Here is a 19,737-nt window from a genome sequence, read left to right as displayed (position 1 = left end):
CCAAAAACCCTGCCTGCATTATTCCACTCTGACCAGTCTGCGCATATCGGCGTAAGAGCAATATTTAGACAAATGCTACCTGTAGCCTCTTTTAGTCAGACCTTTAGTACATTGTTTTCCATGGAGGCCTTTGACCTGAAAAGCACAATAAATCTCATTCCAACTTGTTTTTCAATAAACAAAAGAACTGGTGCGGAAGAGGCACAAGTAGATTTGGCAATTATAATGAGCGGGTATGGCTCAAGAGGATCCAGAAACCACCTCTAGATAAATAGCAACCCCAAGTTTACTCACACCTAATAATATTCACACTCGCACTCATTTGTGACAAAATTACACTGTGACAACTAATTTTACTCACAAACCAAAGTTTTTCGCATACTCGCTGTGTTACTCAAACCTTGTAAATAAATGATGGGACGATATTTTAGATTTTATACCTCTTGATTCATTGGCCTTTCGGTTTCGACATCCCAAGTAGTGTCCGTTGTCATTATGATCTCATGATCACTGGCAGGAGACATTTTCATTAATGTTAGCGTGTTATGTAGCTCTATACATTATACTGCAATGTAATAGTACTTACATGTCACTGATGATGCGCCCAAGCATATTTGACTATGGATATCAGGCAGCTCCGTTAGACTGCTATGGATGGAAAAATCTGTTTACGTCACGTCGGCTATGAGGGTAGTGTATAATATTGAGTACGGGGACCAGAGTTGTGGTCTTAAAATGTTTTTTTAGGCTGCACGTTAAGCGATAGATGAAAGTAAGTACGTACATTGTGGCCTATAGGAGAATTGTTTCGCTGTCAAGCGTGTATGGCAGAGACTCCTCTGTCCATGTTGCCACAATCATTAGCTGCAACTATGCCTAAAAGCTGGAAAAGTGTGACATGAGAGGCAGGAAGGGGTGTGTGTACCTACCATCTGTGAGAGTAAACTATGGGGTTTTGACATTGTATGACCCATTATTATAGGTGCTCTAATGAGTCTCTAGTGGGTCCATCTTGGCAAAACTATATAGCTTGGTGATTCATAGAATGATCTGTAGTAATGGACATTACACATCCAGCAATGCTAGTCATTGTCAGTATTAGTCTTGGGTGGCAAATGAGGATTTTAAGAAATATATGGATTTACTGCCTCCACCCAAGGCCTGGAAGCTTTAAAAGATAGCTTGGTACACCCAGGAACAATGCAGGTTATCCAGCACTCAGGTGGAAATTTTGACCCAAACATATGTAGTCAAACATATTCTAGTCAATTCAGGTGCAATTTGGCAGATTAGCTGCAGTAGTACATCATAGTACATTGATGACACTATTGTTGTTCACAGTCATGGGCATAGGAGGAATATATTAATTTCAAGTGAATCTTGATGTGTTCACCCAAGATTGAGCAGGTCGATGTATCAGTTGCACGGTTTATACAAACAAGGACTGTTCAAGAACACACACCAATTCACGAGAGCTTCAAATGCATTACATAATGTAAAGATTAGAACACATTAACCTTCATACTGGTTTAAGTTGTTTACGCAAACATATGAAGGTCAAATACACTTCTTTCATGAAGGGCTGTGGTCAGATTAAATAATATAAGAATAGTTTTATAAAAATCACGTTTGCCATTGGAGTTCTTTACATCAATAAGAGAAGACATAGCTCTTTTCAGGCAAGTGAGCTTTAAGTAGAATAGAGCCAGAGCGTGTGAGAGAGAGAGAGTGTGAGAGAGAGAGAGTGTGAGAGAGAGAGTGTGTGAGAGAGAGAGTGTGTGAGAGAGAGAGAGTGTGAGAGAGAGAGAGTGTGAGAGAGAGAGATTGTGTGTGAGTCTGAGTGAGTGAGTGAGTGTCCAGCGATAGTCATATCTGGCAGGTGGTAAGATTAGACAGTGTCATTGTGTGCCTCTACACCAACATGAAAACTCATTTTAGTGTGCCTAAAAAAAGTTAAATACGTAAACAGCTTAAGATGATTTAGAAAGATTTCAGTTCAGGTGGTTTGAAAGCATATTAGATATTTTGTTAACTGGGTACAGCAACTGCATCTTAAAACACTGACTGCAATTTAATATAAATGTGTCTTAAACAGATCAAATATTGGAATCCGCACTAAAGAACAATCTGCACAGCAGTCAAAGAACACACTTCAAAGTCACGTGATTGCATTCAGTTGTCCTTTTAGAAGAAGAAGTAGTCCAGTAGCACCTATGCAGTACTTGCATGTTACACTGGTGCAGCACCGAGATTTTTGATTCCTTTCAGTTCCAGTGGGACTAAGCGGCATGAGCGCTGTAGGTTTTATGTAGTATTTATGCACTCAGTTTACTTTCCATCAATCCCAGTTCTACTTTAGACCCTTAATTGCTTTAGTTGTTCTTCAGTGATAGTAAGTTCATGAGCAACAAGGACCACTTCTTGGAATTGGTCTGATTGCCTGCTTTACTTAAATGATCAGCTCGCACCTGCATGTTGGAACTTTGAAGATTTTCCGTTCTTGACAGTGAAATAAACAAGAAAATATATAGGCATTTTATTAATTTTTGGAGTTTTTCAAAATAGATTTTGTGGCAGTGGGACAAAGTGGTGGGAGAAGGGGCCCTTCGTTTACTTTGCAGGGGTCTCCACCAGGTTTCTTCACGCCCCTGCCTGTAAGAGGGAGCTAAAGGGGCAGGGAGTGTCTGGTAGGGACTAGAGACACATGGGCTGGATTCCAGCCTTGGTTTTCAGGGTGCCAATGTGTATTTGTACCTACCGTGGGCTTCTGAGCAGAGCTTCAGGCCCTGGCACTCTCTTTTAGAAATGAAACACTGCATCTGGTACACGGGCATCCTCTGACATTCAGGTGCTGAAAAAACAAATACTATGTACTATGTTCCTAAAGCATTGTTACATTTACCACAACAGATGAAAATGACAAGAAAAAACGAGTTAGTCTTGGAAGGTTTTTCACGAGGTACATTACACTGACTGCAGAAACAAATCCATTTGTTTACATTTTTAATTATGCTTAAAACAAAGGAGGCTGCTTTGTGAGTTATTTGCAGAGAAACAAGTAATTTTGTAAAAGGTTATGAAAAAAAAAGTATTGCTATGTTTGCAATGTTACTGAGCTCCAGGAGCTCGTGTATTGCTGTGCGGCTCTGGAAAGGAGGCGTCTACTGCTTGCAATCCCGTTTCAGCAGTTGAGTCGTTCTTCGCCAAGGGACAGTGAAAATTTCAAATTGACACTCTATGGTCTGGTGAAGAAAACAAGAAACCTGGTTAGAATATGCAGTTTGATACTCCGTTTACTAGAAAATGAACACTACAACTAGACGTTTATATTAAAATATCAAACAAGTTTAACTGTGTGCAATTATATTCACGTTTCTGATACATTCGAGAACAGTACATACTCCAATACGAAATTAAACAAACATTGACAAGGTCAATAAGCTTGGTATTGTCTGTGTGGTGTTGGCTTTGTCAAGGTTTGTTTTTTCACGGTTTTTGTAAACCTTTATTGCTGGAGAAACTGCCAGGACTTACGAATATAAAAATAAATAATTCGAATTACAGTCAATAGCAAACATTTTTTTTGTATCAATAGCACACTCTGCTACTGTAGTTTCTGGAACTGAAGGGAATTACTTTGTCTGTGGGTGTGCTCCTTGTGAAAGAGCAGAATCCTGTCACTCAGAGTGAAGCTAGCCAGTGGCAGAAGTAGGCTGACTCCCTGCTCCATGTTGCATGCTGTAGTGGACGCAAGAAAAATGTGAATTATATAAGAGACAAGTGAATGAAGAGAGCTGCCTGAAAGTCCCTTAAAGTATACATACCTTAGGATTGTAACTTCTGTTAGAATGAGTGTATAACACCAGAAGTGGATGGCAGTAGGAGTAAACAGGTGTGATGAGCCATGTCAGGCTTCAAACTAATTATTGAATGTTATAAATCCTGAAATAGGTCAGATGAGTCATTGTGATACGAGAATCTAATTTTTTTTTTTGGGGGGGGGGGGGGTCCAGAAGTTTTGTTGATTTTTAGCGCAATACAAAAAGGAAAGTTCTCTCCAAACAAATTACAAGAAGACAGTTTGCTGACCAGTGTTGAGGAGCATAATTACGGGAGCAATCACATTGTTATCGAGAGGCACGAAGATAATGGGATTTGGGTACACATATCTTGCAATAAATTGTAAATTCACCATATATGATTAGGTTGAGTGGAGATGAGGGCATACATGCATCTATTCTTCTTCTTCTAGGGATCAAGATCTTGGTGAGTGTTTCTAAACACTAAACTGTACTTGGAGAGAAGAATAAGCTACACTGTACTTGGAGAGAAGAAGAAAAATATGTATCTGGGTTCACAGGGTGTGAAATTTAAACAGTAGAAGATAGAATAAAAGAGAGGGAGATAAAGAAAGCCAAATAGTAAGTCGCTAGGGCCACAAACAGGACAACATCTTACCATCTGAACCAGAGCTGTGCTCAGAGGAAGGCCAAAGGGCTGTTACTCTAGTTTTTCTTTTATAAAAGAATCTAAGGTTCCCAAAAACGCATAAGCAGGACTGGGTTCCTAGTGTAATGGGATTGGGCAGAGTGTGTGTTTTTAATATATGTGACCCACACCCACCAAGTGTGGTAACAGACATGTTTGAAATCGTTCCAATCACGTAGAATAACTTTAAGAGCAACAGTGGCCAACAAGTCAAACAGAATTAGGTTTTTGTCTGGAAGTATGAGGGACTTCCATGCCACATGAAGACCAAGTGCGATTCGTTGAAAAGATTAAAACGAGATAGTAATGTTGAATATTTGACTTAACTAGGCCGCAATGTCCTTCCAATACGGAGTAAGATTAGGGCATGAAAAGATAATGTGTTCCATGTCCCCACATTGTGTTCCACAGGACAAGCAAACATCAGTATCCTTCAATTTGTTTAAAAAGTTTACTAGGTGTTCAATACAGAGAGTGCATGATAAAGAATATGGTTTGTAGCAGCAAGGGAAAAAGTTCACCTTGAAGCAGGGAGTGCCCCAAGTGTCTCCCGATTGCCGAGTTATATCCTTATCATTAAAGTAAATGAACCATTTAGTACATGGGCTAAATGGTGGCAGGGTGGAGCCCACATATATTAATTTATAGATCTTGGAGGCTACATGTCCACTTGATTGGAGACGCTTGAGGGCAGAGAAAAAGGGAGTGGAATGCAATGGGCCCAGTTTAGACATTCCTGCCTTGAGCTTCAGAAAATCATAAAAATCCAAGTTGAGTAGTGCATACTTCCCTTGTAAAGCTGCAAATGACAAGGGTTCCTTATCCATGTATAGATCTGAGATAAGGGCAATACCTTTTTTGGCCCATGGCATGCCTTAAGCAGAGGGGTTAGATGTCAGTAGCTTATTATAGTTCCACAATGAAATGGAAAAGGATTTATAAATGTTGGAGGCTAGGAGTTTGTATAGTACTTGTAGGGCGTTGTTAGTGTCTTTTAGAATGATGTGGAAGTGGGCAAAGTTGTAGTGGGACATAGTAAATTCACCAGTAATGGAGATGATATCAAATGTATTTTTCAATCCTAAGCCAAGGCAGGGCATGGACGGGGTTCAGAGCCAAACAACGTATACCCTGAGCCGCCAGGAACACCGTTTCGTTCTGTCAATGTTTAGCCTTGACGTGTGCCCTGTTGGAGTGAAACCGGGGAGTATAGTTTTCCATTGACTTAGATTCATGCTGTAGTCTTGGCCTATAAAGCCACAACCATTTTAATATAATTGTCCCTGAGGTTGCACCTAGTTAGTACAGGCTCCAGAAAGGGAATTCCTTCACCGCGTCCAGAGCTATTGATGCTGCGGTAGCGGGAGCTTGCAGAAGGGATGGTTTTTGGATACCACGGCAGAAGAATCTAACCTTATCACTTGCTAACCTGCCTTTAACAAATCCCATCTGAAATGGATGGATTAGCTTCGTTATTTGGGGAGCTAAAGATTTTAGCATACATTTTGGTTTCCATGTTTATTAAGAAAATCAGTCTACATTTTTTTGGGTCGGAGGGATCTTTCCCCTTTTTTGGGATCACTACAATAGTGGCTTCCGCAGTGGTACCGGATACTTCTCCTGTGGAAGCAAAGTTGTTTAGCATGTTCTCTAAGGGGACCATAATTATGGATTCAAAGGTTTTGTAAAAACTTATGGAGAGGCCATCTGGGCCTGTGACCTTCCCAGACGGAATGAGCTTGATCGCCTTCCAGATCTTGCTTGATCGGCTCATTCAGTCTTAGATCTTTAGGAGAGAGTTTTTAGGTCAAGCCTAGTGCAGCGCGCATGCGCACGGCCTCTTGGAATCCCTCAGGACTTTTCACACGCTCGTGCATGTGTTTTTTTAAAGTATTTTTTCTATTGGGCTTTGCGTGCGTCTTTCTAAAAAATACAGCATGCAATTGGGCAAAGGCGGGTGCATGTCCCACCTTTCCCAGGAAAAAATGTATCCGCCCATGGCCTACGGTTACGCGCAGGGGTGCCATCTGTTTTTAATTAACGCGTTCGCCGCGCTTGTTCCTTCCGCTCTCACCCCAGCCGCCATCTGTTTTCAATTAGCGCGTTCGCGGTGCTTGTTTTTAGAGACTTGTCAAAGCAGGGGCACCGGTTAACGCTTTTAACGTGTGTGTATAATAAAGTGCCATGAAACACCAGGGCACTTCTGTGCTCTTGCGTTGCATCAGACACTGAGAAGAACTTGAGGCTTGCAATAATTCCCTGCTTGTGGAAGATCAGCATTTTCACTCGGATGCACAGGGAGCGCGGTCCCTGCTTTATTCTGTATGTCCCCTCACAGTCCAGCAGAGAGGCGCAGGCATGAGGAGTGAGCGGCCAGTGACGGGCTCTGACCTGCGCACAGCAGGCGCACGGTGCGCTCCTCAGCGGGCCGGGCTCAGCAGCGGAATGTGGAGCCAGGTGACTCGTGTCTAGCGCCCCAAGCAGCACTAGGCGGTCCAAGGAATGCTCGCAGGTGCAACACGGCTCCCCCTTCCCGTGAGCTCAGAACGGCTGCCAGGGTCGTGCAGTCCTCGACACTCTGCCGCTGGGGTCACCGACACTGCCCTTCCTGCCATCGATTCATGCCAGGGGCAGCCGCTGCAGCTGGCTCGCCCAGGCAGGGCGCATCGGAGGGGGTTCTTGCATGCTCCTGCCACATCTGCCCGATCGGTACCACGGGCACCGCTGAGCCGGGGTCGCCGGCAGCAGGGATGATCGCCGTTTCCTTCAAGTGCCGCTGCCAGATCCTGCGGAAGCTCGCCAAAGGTACTATGCCTCCGTCCCCTCCCGAAAATGGCTATCTTGCGGCGTGGGCTGGCGCATGATATAATGTCGCCGACACTATAACGTTGATGTAAGCGTCATCTTTTCGATATAATGCCTGTGCAATGTGATGTCGCAGACACTGTCGTGATGAGTACTGTACAAAAAGTGGGCAAGCCTTTCGGTGTAAAGCATGCGCAATATAATGTTGCCTATAGTTGCGAGGTAGTATGTGTACGATTTAATGTCGCCGACATACTTGCAGTAAGTGCTGTAATATACTGCCTTCGGTGGATGGTCGCAGTACGGTGGCCATCGGTCTGTCTGATCCGAGCTGCTTTAACATTTCAAAACCCAGGACTTCATTAGCAAATTATTTAAGTGGTGTGCTCGGACGAGCGGAATAGATGCACGTCCGATGTGGGCTGGCGAGAGTTGGTATCAGCACTATATAAAACTGAGGGTGAATAAACCCCGACATACAAGCGAGATGTGTAGATGAGGGAAATGTAGCAAAAGGCTCGCTGCAAAAAGCAGTGCATTTAAGCAAGCCGTCACCTGCCGTTTTCTTTTTTGACAGGATGAAACACATGTAAACTTTAGCATTAAACACATTGCATTGGCTCGGCTACGCTAACACAATCAACCAAAGGTGTGTTTCTTGTTCTGAAAGTAAAGATTGCGTATGCATCTGGTAATTATTTTTCAATACGTCACTTTTACCGATTAGCAGTGCCCTCCGCTTATTATTCTGTGTACAAATATTCAGTAAACCTCAGTTTTCGTTTTAATGAGGTTATCAGTGGGTCGTTAAATACATTGCTGAACCGTTGCAGTGCTGCCACCTAAGGAGCCATGTGCGCAAGAATGGTTTGCCCAAGATCGCACAATGAGAGGGAGCTAAGATCGGAACCATAGTCAGGTTCCAGATTCCACCTTTTCAACGCTAGACCAAGTTCCCTGTGTGCTGTTTTGCAGCCTCTGATTATCACTGCTTTGCCTGGCGCTTATACTGTGGAAGTGAGTTGTGCAGTGTGTTTACGGTTACGGAGGTGAATGTACTAGATTCAGGGATTTTTACCATCTCTTTCTCGGTTTGTGGCTCTTGTCTGGAGCAATTGATTTCATTTCGTACAGGCTCGCAGCAGTGCTCGTATCGACCCCCTAATATAGTTCCTGACGAGGCAGTCTTGTGGGTGAGCGTCTATGTATATTCCTCTAATTTCTTTAAATATAAAGCGCAATATTGCGTTGAGCCCGCTTCTAAGCACACCCAGTTAATTTGGAGAAGATTAGGGAACTGGAGAGGTGGGAGATAATGGGTCGTCCAAGTTTGTACAAGGTTGGGGTTCAGGGATACAACTGAAACTGGCCTCCATCCACACAGTCGTGAGATCAGTGGCTCACTTTGCACTTGTTGCAGATATAGCGCAGTGGGTTAACGAGCTTGCTGATGGAGTTATCTGAAATGTGTGTGCTGTAGGTGTGACACGTTTGCCTCACAACAGAGCCTTTGTGTTTTCCGATGTTGATACATTTTTTTCAGGCCCACGGGCAGACCCATCCCCATCCACCTACCCTTCAACCTGTCCAACACTGACCCACGCCCATCCACCCACCCTTCAACCCGTCCAACACTGCCTTGCTGCCTTTCATGTCTGCTTCGCACCCACAACATCTCTGTTGTTAATGACCTTGCTTAATCCTTCTCACAGGGCGTAATTATTCTGGTTCTGCCGCTGATACATGAAATGTAACCAGCTGCTGAATGTACTTTCTGATGTTTGTAACTTTGCAGCTTGTGTGCTGCATGGCTAAACACTTTTAAGATCCCAAAGGCGAGACCTATTGGCTGTGCCAATGCTTGTTTTTATTGGTAAAGACTGAAGAAAGTTTAGGCAGCTATCTTTGGGAGTGGAAACTGAGGGGGAATATAGGTAGGTATAGAATTTCTGGGAGATTTTGAGAATATCATTCATTTTTCTAATTTTGATGGAGCCTAAGGGGTCTTTAATATTAGAAACCAATGTGGAGCTCTTCTTGAATTTTAAGTAGGGAGCTAGTGTTTTCCCAGCTTTATTTAGGTTAAATAGTTTTTTACCCTTCTGTGCCTGAACCCACAAGGGCTTGCATTTACTCAAATTTTATTACATTCATATTTCAGTTTCTTTGGTTGTGTAGAGACAGAAGGGTCTTTTGAGCCTCTAAATTGGATTTCCTGGGTCTTGAAATCCACCACTAATTTTTCTAGGGAAGATCTAATTTCTTGGTTTTTCTTAAACATAAGGCTTATTACCAGTCCATAAATTATTTTTTCTACGTGTGCCAAAGCGTAACTGGAGGGGAGACCGATGATGTGTTGTCATATAAACAAAATGCTAATTCTAGGCCCTTATTCCCATTTGTCTGCTTCGTTCTCTAGAATTTTGGTGTTCATTTGCCACAAACAGGTTTTAGTTCGAGGGGACAGAATCCTAAGAGAAACAGAGATCGCTACGTGATCAGAAATGGTGATGGGTTCAATGGCAGAGGCTAATGTGTCTTGTAACAGAGTATTTTCGATACATATGTAATCAATTCTAGAGAAACTATTGTGTGGGGGAGGAGGAGGAAGGTCGAGTCATTACGGGTGGGATTATGTAGCCTGCATACATCTACTAGGCCATGCGCAGTGTAAAGTGAACACCTTTCTTTAGGGGTTCTATATTTAAAGGCTGAATTCCTATCTAAATAGTATCCACTGGTAAATTAAAGTTCCCTTTCAAAATGAAATGGGCCTTCATGGGACGAAGTGCCATTTTTACACCTAATTTGGACCAGAGAACAGGGTCAATGTTCGAAGCGATATGTTTATTGAAAACACTTTTGAGTTATCAGCTTGAAGTTGGGTAATCGGCCATCTGCCATGATCATCTCGCTCAGAGGTAATGATCGAGAGACCAGAATTCCTGGATATTAGGAAAACTACCCCATTTTCCTTTGACATGGTCGTGGAGCCAGAAAGGTTGTGTACCCAGCCATTGTGCATAGAAAGTGCTTCTTTGTGTCCGATCTTTGTTTGCTGTAGAAATACTACATCCCTGTTCAAGCAGTGGCAATAATCAGCGATCTTCCTGCTCTTTACTGGGTGATAAAGCCCTTCTGTGTTTAGAGAAACTACTTTCAGTGTAGACATGGGTCAGACATATAGGGCCATGATGAACGATTTGGTGTAAGGGGTAATCATGGTCTATCTAATAACCAGTGGTTGAAATACATAGTAGGGAAGAGCATGGCTCTGAAAAAGAGAAATATCAGAAAAATAGAGGAGAGAAGGTGAAGATTAAACCAAAAGAAATGAGAGCTCCCTGAAAAGTGGGAGAAGCTGCTGGAGGAGGCGAAAAAGTACAGACAAGGTAGTTGACCAAACACGCAAGGGGGAGTGAGAGCCCTTCCCATCGCTACATACAGAGCAAAACAAACTATCTTGTTGGACTGAACAGGATGCGTGTTTAACAGGATAACTGATCAAGATATTCGATACAGAACACAATGACCTATTAGGTAGGGGGACATAAAATGTTTTAACTACTGCAAGTCTCAAACAGCATGCATCCCCCCTCATGCAAGAATAATAGTATGGTAGAGCGATGAATCATTTACTCATGCAGCAAACAGTCTAGAAAAGGTACAAACCATCTAGCCTAAAGACATCTCTATGTCTAGATCTGAAAGTCCTGAATCAAACCACCCAAGTCAACAGGCCCTACAAGACAGTCCCACTAATGAAACCAGCCCCCCTGGAAGCGCCGTAGGGTAGTAGGCAAAATAGCACTAATAATAGTGGGTTGATAGAGTTGAAAAATGAATATACCAGGCCGCAATCACAAAAATATCAAGGAGGCCCTAACTGACACATACAGAGACTATTGGGCTCAATGACTGGGGTTCAGTGCGTCATGGAAGTTTGAGCTTACCACAGAAAAGCAAGCTAGCCACCACCACCTATAGGTCGAAGCTCCCAGAGTGAAGGGCTCTTTGGAGCATTTTATCAGAACATACCATATACAAATTCAAGTAGAACAATAGGTTTGAGGACAGGAAATACAATTAAAAAATGGAGTCAGTGAGGTACGAAGAGTATGTTGAAACATCACAGCACAGCATGTCATATAGAGAAATAAAGTAGGTGGATAGGCCTAAGGACTGAAACTGCAGTACTAATGAAATTAACAAGGCAACAAGAACAGAACCGTAAACAAGCAACCAATAGTGTCTGATGGGGACAGGTAAAACGTGGCCCTCAAAATCTACACCAACAAAAGCTACGTTCAACATCTATAGGAAGACTAAAAATCTGAAGATTGATAAGCGTGTTGCAATCGTCCAGATTTGTAATTTTCCATTTGAACAAGGTTATCTTTGTATCGGATCTAGCAAGACACTTGTGTTGAGCAGATATACAGCCTCCTGCCATCCCAATGCTGGTCTGTGTGTTGGGTTTACTGAGATTAAGGTTTTTAAGATCACTGCAAATTCCGGAGACCTCCACTTGTAAGAGATCGGTATTTGTTTTGGTGCTCTGGGGGTATATCATGCACCTCGTAGAGTTTCCTCCGGACCACCTTCAGAGTAGTTGTGCTGTTTTGTTTTTCTTGTATAGGTGATTTCAGGAGAGGATGTTCTTGTTTTGACCTTTTAAGGTTGCCCTTGCCTTCCTTCTTATGGTCTTTAAAATCCACCATTGCCAGCCTTCAGATCGTCAAGGGACCGAATATACACTCAGCTTCAATTGGACGAGGATCATACAGGACTGTCACTGTGTCCCTCAGAATGAACATAATGGAGCGGAGTCACTCGATGGGAGGCTGGGACTGTAGTAAGAACACTAATTAGGTACAGTCAATGATCGACTCCAAGTATGGTGAAAACTGGCTTACCCAAGGTTCACCCGGCACAGGGGACGAGCACAAAGACCAGGCTGCATCAGCGCCGACTTCACTGGACAAATATCAGGCCAATAAAACTAGGTGAATAGTAAATTAGGCCCTCAAGGTGTGGGGCTGTGATAGAACTGACCAATCTCAGGGACACCAGGGTTGTGCATGGAGTTTGTTGGCATCAGAGTGAGAGCAACTAATGAGAGGCCTAGAGACAGACCTAATTGGGGGGTCCGGTCGATGGGCCTGCACTGGGATCAACAGGTCCGGTAGCCACCCCAATGGCAAAAGGGCACAAGTACCTTACTCATCGGGCACTTCACATCTATGGTGGGTTTGCCGTACAATTTTAAAAGAATCAGCGTGGTACTACCAACTTCCCAGTCACGCATGCGAAACAATAGCAGGACCAGTGGCGAGTCCCTGTAAGAATAGTGCTGGAACTCGGCATGCACCGCTACCAACTTCCCTGGTGCCGCTGTTATGGCAGGGTGCAGGGCAGCCGGATGTCAGATCAGGGAGGGAAGGGGATCGATGAGTCTAAACATCACGGCACCAACATCAGCCCATGTGCCACTATGATAGATTATGGTGCAGTCCCAACTTGTGCACCAGTCACTGGTGTAGGGGATTTAAGTGAGGTAGTACGGCATCAGCTAGCGCTACACTTATGGTGGAATTGTTGTCTGCCGGGAGGTAGCCTCGCAGCATGGCTCTGCGCATGTAGCGAATGGCATGCCGCGGACCTTCAAATTGAGGGGTGCTCCTCTCGTTGGGTCAGACAGCATCGATGGGGCCAGTGCTCATCCCAGACATTGAATCTGGCCCCAGTCAGCCTCCACAGTTGTCAGGTAATGGTACACCATAGAGGGCTCTTAAGAGTTAACAGGAGAGCTGCTATCTCTACCGCAGGCCAAACCACGCCCTGCGAATCCATTTCTTAAATGTAATCCTGGTAAGTCAGGGACACTGCTCACTACAATGGACTTGTGAATACCTATCTATGTCCTGAATCACTAGAATAACGACCCACCTCTTCTCAAGCCAAGAACTGGGTCATCCTTGTGGACAGCGGCCTTTCCACGAACTCTTAGATCTCGGCAGTTACCAAGTTGTCCTTCCTTCAGATTTGTGAGGTCATCAGATCAAATGCACTCTCTGCCTGTCCATTCTTTAACTCCAATACGATGTCTCATGCCTCAGCCAGTCGAAAACACTACTGTACGAACCCTGTCATGTACCGATCTTAAGCATTTCTTATGTAAAATTCATTGGCTTCCCATACATTAAGGAGTCACGCTTCAATTACTCAATATTATTCTGGCCTATCTATGCAACCAGTTCTTAGCAGCAGAAAAAACGGAAGTAGGGTTTCATCGAAGCGGAGGGGTACAAGACTAATTTAGTAACGATCATTACAAGTGGGATAGTAAACAGCAGAATATCAAACAAGTGTAAAGCGAAGTCTCAAGTGGTTTGCTGCAATGCAAGTGGGTAATGAAGCCCTAAAAGGCAAGGGTACACTGTTCATTAATAAGGCAACCAACATGGAGGAGGCACAGCCCCTAGTCTGCTGCTTCAGGGACCACAAGTGGTCCTTGGCAAGAGGAATGAAGAGAAGATTTTTTCTCAAATTCTGTATTATTCACCAGTTGCTATGTACCACACTTGTATGCTAAGCCATAGGAGGTGGCATGGTTCACTGTATCCAGGTTGTAAGCCTCTGGATTAACATTTCCTTTCTCTAAGTGGTGAGCAAAGTCTTCTAAAGGTCGGGAAAACCTTAATGAAATGGCTATTTATGTGTTCAGTTCAATGACAGGACTACCTGCCCTGTTATGGGTTTAAAGTACCATGAAAGCCTCAAGGGTGTAAATACACTATACAAACATGGCTTACATACCAACATGTATTTTGTGGCTTTGTGACCCTCCACAATCATATTGGTTAACCCTTTAAATGGCAACGCTCTTCCTCCTCCATCCTAGTGTAAGCCCTTTTATTTTATTTTAATAGTGGAGGCAATTTGCACTAAAGTAGGCAAAAATAGAAATAGGTGATAATGATTTTTTATGTAATTTTTTTGTCCCAATGGCTGACCTACAAAACTACTATACAGTATTGTCTGCTATACCTGCCTGGGCACAGAGATAGACAGTGTTTGTTGGTTGCACAAAAATACACATTACCCCAAGCCATCAACTGAGCTGAAGCTTATAAAGATATTTGACTGTGCAGTGACAATGCATAAATTCATATGGTAAAATCTAATAAATTGGAAATAGGTATGAAATAAAGCTATATCACAAATAATAACCTGTACTGATGCTTTAAGAGGTTGCATTTAGTTACATTTACTTGCTGTTAGAACTGGCACCTTGGCGTGAGTCTCCCTTCCACTTTTTGTCACTGTGCCTCATGTGTTTCTATGGTGTTGGCCGCTCAGAGCACTGTGCCACTGCCAACCAGTGCCACAGTGCAAGTGCTCCCTATTTAAAATGTATATGTTGGTTGGATTCCATGATTGGCTTATTTGGTTTACTGTCAGACCCCAGTAAAGTGCACCAGGAGTGCCCAGGGCTTGTAAATACAAATGCTGCTGGTGGGCTTGCAGCACTGGTTGTGCCACCCACAGAAGCTGCCTGGTAAAATGTATCTAAGGTCTGCCATTGCGGAACCTGCGTGCAGTCTGGTACTGTCATGCTGACTGGGCAAGTGCACTCACTTCCCAGTCCCTAAACCTTCCCTTAACAAGGGCAGGGTGCATTGTAAGCCTAAGGTAGGACAAGCCCTGATGTGTGTGGCATGTCCTAATAGTGAATTACAGCCATTTTCGTTTTTCACTATTGCAAGGCTACCTGTTCCCATAGGCCAGAATGGGCTGTTAGAATTGTTACATCCTATAATCCTAACAGACCCAGGGAACATGGTAGAAATTCGAGTTTAGTATGCCTGAACTCAGAATAATAAAATACATATTTTAGTAAAGTTTATTTTAATATTCTGTGTTTGCAAATACCACTTTTAGAAAGTTGGTATTTGCTTGCCTAACCATTTCAGCCCACCTCTGCTATGATATGTATCTGCCTGTCTGGTTTGTGTGAGTGACAGGGCTGGGGAAACCCAGAGGGGCAGGGCTAGGTAGCCTGGTGGTGAATAGAGAGATTGACATCCAGATGGGTGGGAGGAGTGCACCTGGACTCTGAATAGGGCTGTGCTCTGCCACCACAATACTGGCTCCACCTCCTGTGGAGCGGCTGATGACTCTGCCCTGCACCCTGAATAGAAAGTCAGAGTCATGTCAACAAAGTGCTCAATAACTGGGGTGGACTGGGCAAAGGCTCCTCTACCCCAGAGGAACAAAGGAATTAGGGGTATAAGTGTTGGGACCCTGCTCCCAAGAAATTAGATCCTGCTTGACAAGAAGAACCTCTGCCTGAGGAGAAGGAACCGGGAAAGCTGTAAGGAGGAGTACTGTCTCTGACCTAGGGGATTGGCCTGCAGTGGTTGCCTTGCTGCTGAAAGGAGAGGAGAAAGACTACAAAGACTTTATTTCAACTTGTACTTAAAAGATCTCCAAGGGCTTGTGCTGAGCTTGCCCCCTGAACGAAGTCCCAGGACCAGTGGACTTCACCCCCCACCCCCCAGTCTTTTGGAAGTGCCTGCTTCTGCTGTTGGGCCTTCTGAGGGACTGCGTGTCGCAAGGAGCTGGAAGCGCGACTCAAAAAGGAGAGGCGTGCCGCCGGAGCTGTTGTCATCGCATCTCGCAAAGGGTGTCGCCGCTGCAGCATCGTATCGAGCGGAAGCGTCTCGCATCATTCCGGAAGTGTCTCGCAATGCCTAAGAAGTGTGTCACCATCGCAGCCATCGTAGTTGTCGCATTGCACCGCATCAAGAAAAGCGCCTCGCATCCCCGGAGAAGCGTGCCACCGTCGGAGCTGCTGTCGTCGCATCGCGTAAAGGGGTGATGCCGCTGCAGCATCGTATCGAGCGGAAGCGTCTCGCAAACGTCGGAGAAGAGTGCCGCTGCCAAGGCCGCTGTCGTCGCATCGCGTAAAGGGGTGACGCCGCTGCAGCTGACGCGTCGAGTCTTCTCGCAACATCGGACAAGCGCAACGCATCTGGAAGATCTTCACATCTTTATTTCTTTGCACCAAAAACTTCATCGCATCAGCATCGTTGCAACACTTTCATTGCCCTGCGTGTCGCATCTAAGGTACATTGACTTAAAGTGTCGCATTTAAGAACTCAAGAGAACTAAGCAAACTTCTACCATCTAAAGTAACAGTATTGTGTATTTTTGTCGTTTAATGGTCTTGTGGTAACTCTATATAAAGAATCCTTATTTTTGATATAAAAACCTGTGTGGTGTCCATTTGTAGTGTTGTCACTTGGTTACTGTATGGGTTCACAAATGCTTAACCTATAACACTCTGAGATAAGCCTGGTCTGCTCGCGCCAAGCTACCTAGAGGGTGAGCAGGGGTTATTTTAGAAGTGTAACCCCTTACCCTGACTAGAGGAAAGGTTCCGTGCTTGTCCCAGGTACCTACCTGTGCCAACCAGAGAACCCGGATTCTAACACTTGCTTATACAATGATGGACACATCCCTTCCATTTTGCTGCGTAGCACACAATCATGGTTGTCTTAAATGCCTCTCGCAGGATTTGCATACACTGCTCAGGTAATTTGAGATATCCAGACTCTAAGACCTCTGCTGCCAAATTGCTTGAAGCATCTCCCAGAGGTCAGGGTGTCTGATCTTATCCTGATGCTAAGAGAGGAGATGTAATCTGATGGGAAGTTTATCATGTGGCTGAACAGACCTTTCCAGTAGCATCAAATACCATGGCTGCTTTGCCCACTTTGGAGCACTGACGATGAGAGGGATGTTTGCATCAATTTCCTCACTACATATTTTATGAGAGGAAAAGCATAAGCAAACATCCTTGGTCAACACACTAATAGTGTTTTGACCATGAACAGTGGGTGTCTGTACCTGGAGAAGAAGTTAGGGGTCACGGCCCAATGGAGGGATGGACCGGGCCATACCCCATTCTATATTTTTGTTTTTTACATACTTGGTTGTGAGACAAAGCACTCTAGACAAAGGATTGCAGATTGGGGTACACCCCCCCCAAAAAAAAAATGCAGGCAGTGTCTGTTTGCCATCCAGGGATGGGAAGGAGGCCCAATGTCAGGAAGGAGCGACCACCAACCCATATTTCTTTTATACAAAACGGCTATCCTTGTTGCCTAGTGTGCTTTCTAAAGGGGTGGGGGCGGGGGGGTTGCAATTTGTTATGCTGGGTTGTGCTGACCTCCCACATGAAGTCATGCTTGGTGGCCAGTAGGTGGCTTCCTGCTGAGTGCCCCCCTTTCTTGCCAATTCCCAGGCAGGGATCTACTAAAGATTTGCGGACATTTCACCAGTGGCAGCCAACACCGATCGGAGGCAGGGTGTAAAGAAAAAAAAAAATATGGGGGGGGGGAAAAAACATTATCTGCTTGCCACTTTCGCCTCCGAATCCCTCGTCGTCTCTCCTGGCCAGAACAGGAACAAGGAAACACCAGGCTCCCTAGAGCCAATCACAACACTGTAATGCAGTGTTGAAATTGGTCTGAGCACCGTGGATCGACGCTCAGGCAGTGGGAGCCTGGGCGTGTTCTCCACTCAGGCTGTAGCGCAGCCTGGTTGGAGAACATGCAAACTGTGCATGAATATTTGGCCGCCCGAGATGGCTGGTCAAACATTCATGCGCAATTGGAGTGTGCAAACCACCCCTCCTCCTATGTGAGCAGCACGGCCCCGTAACGGTCAGAAAGCTGCCGCAGCAGGAGCACATAAAATGATAATAACATTATCATTTTAGGTTTCCTTTATTTCACTGCTGTGTCGCAGTAGCGCAATGCTCCTCCGCCTTAGCGGAGGAGCAGCCACTGCATTTCACCATGGGATAAACATCGACACACACTTGACACCGGTGTTTGCCTCACGGTGATTTACATATTTCTTTGTGTTGCTTTATAGGGTGGGGCCCAACCGCTTACATCCACTTCCCTGCCCACAGGCATTTTGCCACCTACAATTGCTGCGCGGTTTATGCAATGCAGTGCAGGCAGCAAAATGTTAATTGGTATAACTAATGCGGGCCAAAATCCACATACCAGCTACAGCAGAGGTCTTCAATCTATGGGGCGCGACCCCCCAGGGGGGGTCGTGGAGTCCTGGGGAGGGGGGGGTCGTAGATTCCCCAGCTTCACTTGTCCCTGCAAAAAGACAGCGTCGTGGGACAGCTAATTTAGATAGTTATCAGCTGCTTGACTGAATGGAAGGCAAGTGTGCCTCATAAGTTAATCTGCAAATGTAAACTATGCTTGGGAATAGTTCTGGGTCTTGTGATGACAAAGATTTGTTTTTTTTGAGTGGAAGTGCAAAGAGTTAACAACTGGGCTGCGAAGTTCTTGCTTTTACACAGCCCTTTGTGCCCCTAAAGAGATGTTGATGGGACAGTTATGTAAAAAGAAAAAATGCATTAAATACGCTCTGGTATTATTAAAATCTATATTTTGAAAGCACCATTTTATCGAAAAACTATTTGCACATTGTGCAGCATTCTTACCTTGTGTGTAATGCAAGTATAAACAATGCACTTACATATTCACAGTGCATTCGGTCACTGGCTGTGACTTCGTAGCTCTAAAAATACACATCACTATTCTCCACTGCACCAATCAAGATTTAAATCTGTGGTTCTCTGGTTACACACAGACCTATTCAGTGCATTAACTAATAGAGTTTTCATAATGTACTACAGTGCATTTCCCAATGAGCAATGACTTCTTTTGTTTATTTTTCATTGACGCTGCCCATTATTTTATATGTAGATACCCTATGGTGAGAGACCTAAAATACGTACAGAATATTTTGGGCTTATTTATGAGCGGTTTGCATCGCAAGAGCATCACTTTTTTTAATGCTCAGGTGACAGAAGCGTCTCAACCATACCTTTGAGGCAGTGCAAAGTCACCCTGCATGGCTTTGCATGGCCTCATAGATATGGAGTAAGACATAGCAGCGCAAGTCACTGTGTTGCCTTACTCTGCATTAAGAAGGTGTTCCGTGGGCTTTGTGTGGGGTTCCCATACAAAGGCCATGGATTTTGATGCTGCCCCATATTTACAAAATCACGCAAACCTGGGGCAGCTCCAAAAACGGACGCCTCACCAGTGGAGGCGTAACGAGGAGAAATGTTTTCATGTCTCCTCGTTTTTTCCTCTTTCCATGTGTGCTGAATCCTGCAGCTCACATGGGAATAGGAAAACGCCCCTCGGGATTATTTTGGTGATGGAAGGTGCCCCTTCCCGTACAAAAACAATCCTGCCTATGTTGGTGCTAGGCAGCACTCTGGGCGACAATGCAAGGGAAAAGAACCGAAATGCACCGTATTTCATAAATCGGTGCATTCCTGCCCTTTGAAATTGGCATAGGGCAGCACCACAAGAAGACTTGCGGTGCTGCCCTACG

The 19,737-nt window shown here is 44.5% G+C and overlaps 1 protein-coding gene across 1 annotated transcript in view; it reads right to left on the bottom strand.

The window, feature by feature from the left end:
• Positions 1–2,986: 2,986 nt before the first annotated feature.
• LOC146817678 (cystatin-like) overlaps positions 2,987–19,737 on the bottom strand; it is a 47,139-nt gene continuing 30,388 nt past the window's right edge. The window contains exon 3 of the mRNA XM_085611136.1: positions 2,987–3,242. Coding sequence (XP_085467262.1) covers positions 3,162–3,242 — 81 coding nt within the window. The 3' untranslated portion in view covers positions 2,987–3,161. The remainder of the gene's footprint in view (positions 3,243–19,737) is intronic.

This window comes from Triturus cristatus, chromosome 6 (assembly GCF_964204655.1).
Source record: "Triturus cristatus chromosome 6, aTriCri1.1, whole genome shotgun sequence".
In the NCBI taxonomy this organism is placed as follows: Eukaryota; Metazoa; Chordata; class Amphibia; order Caudata; family Salamandridae; genus Triturus; species Triturus cristatus.
Note: the sequence above shows the minus strand (reverse complement) of the source record. Positions and strands in the feature narration are given on the sequence as shown.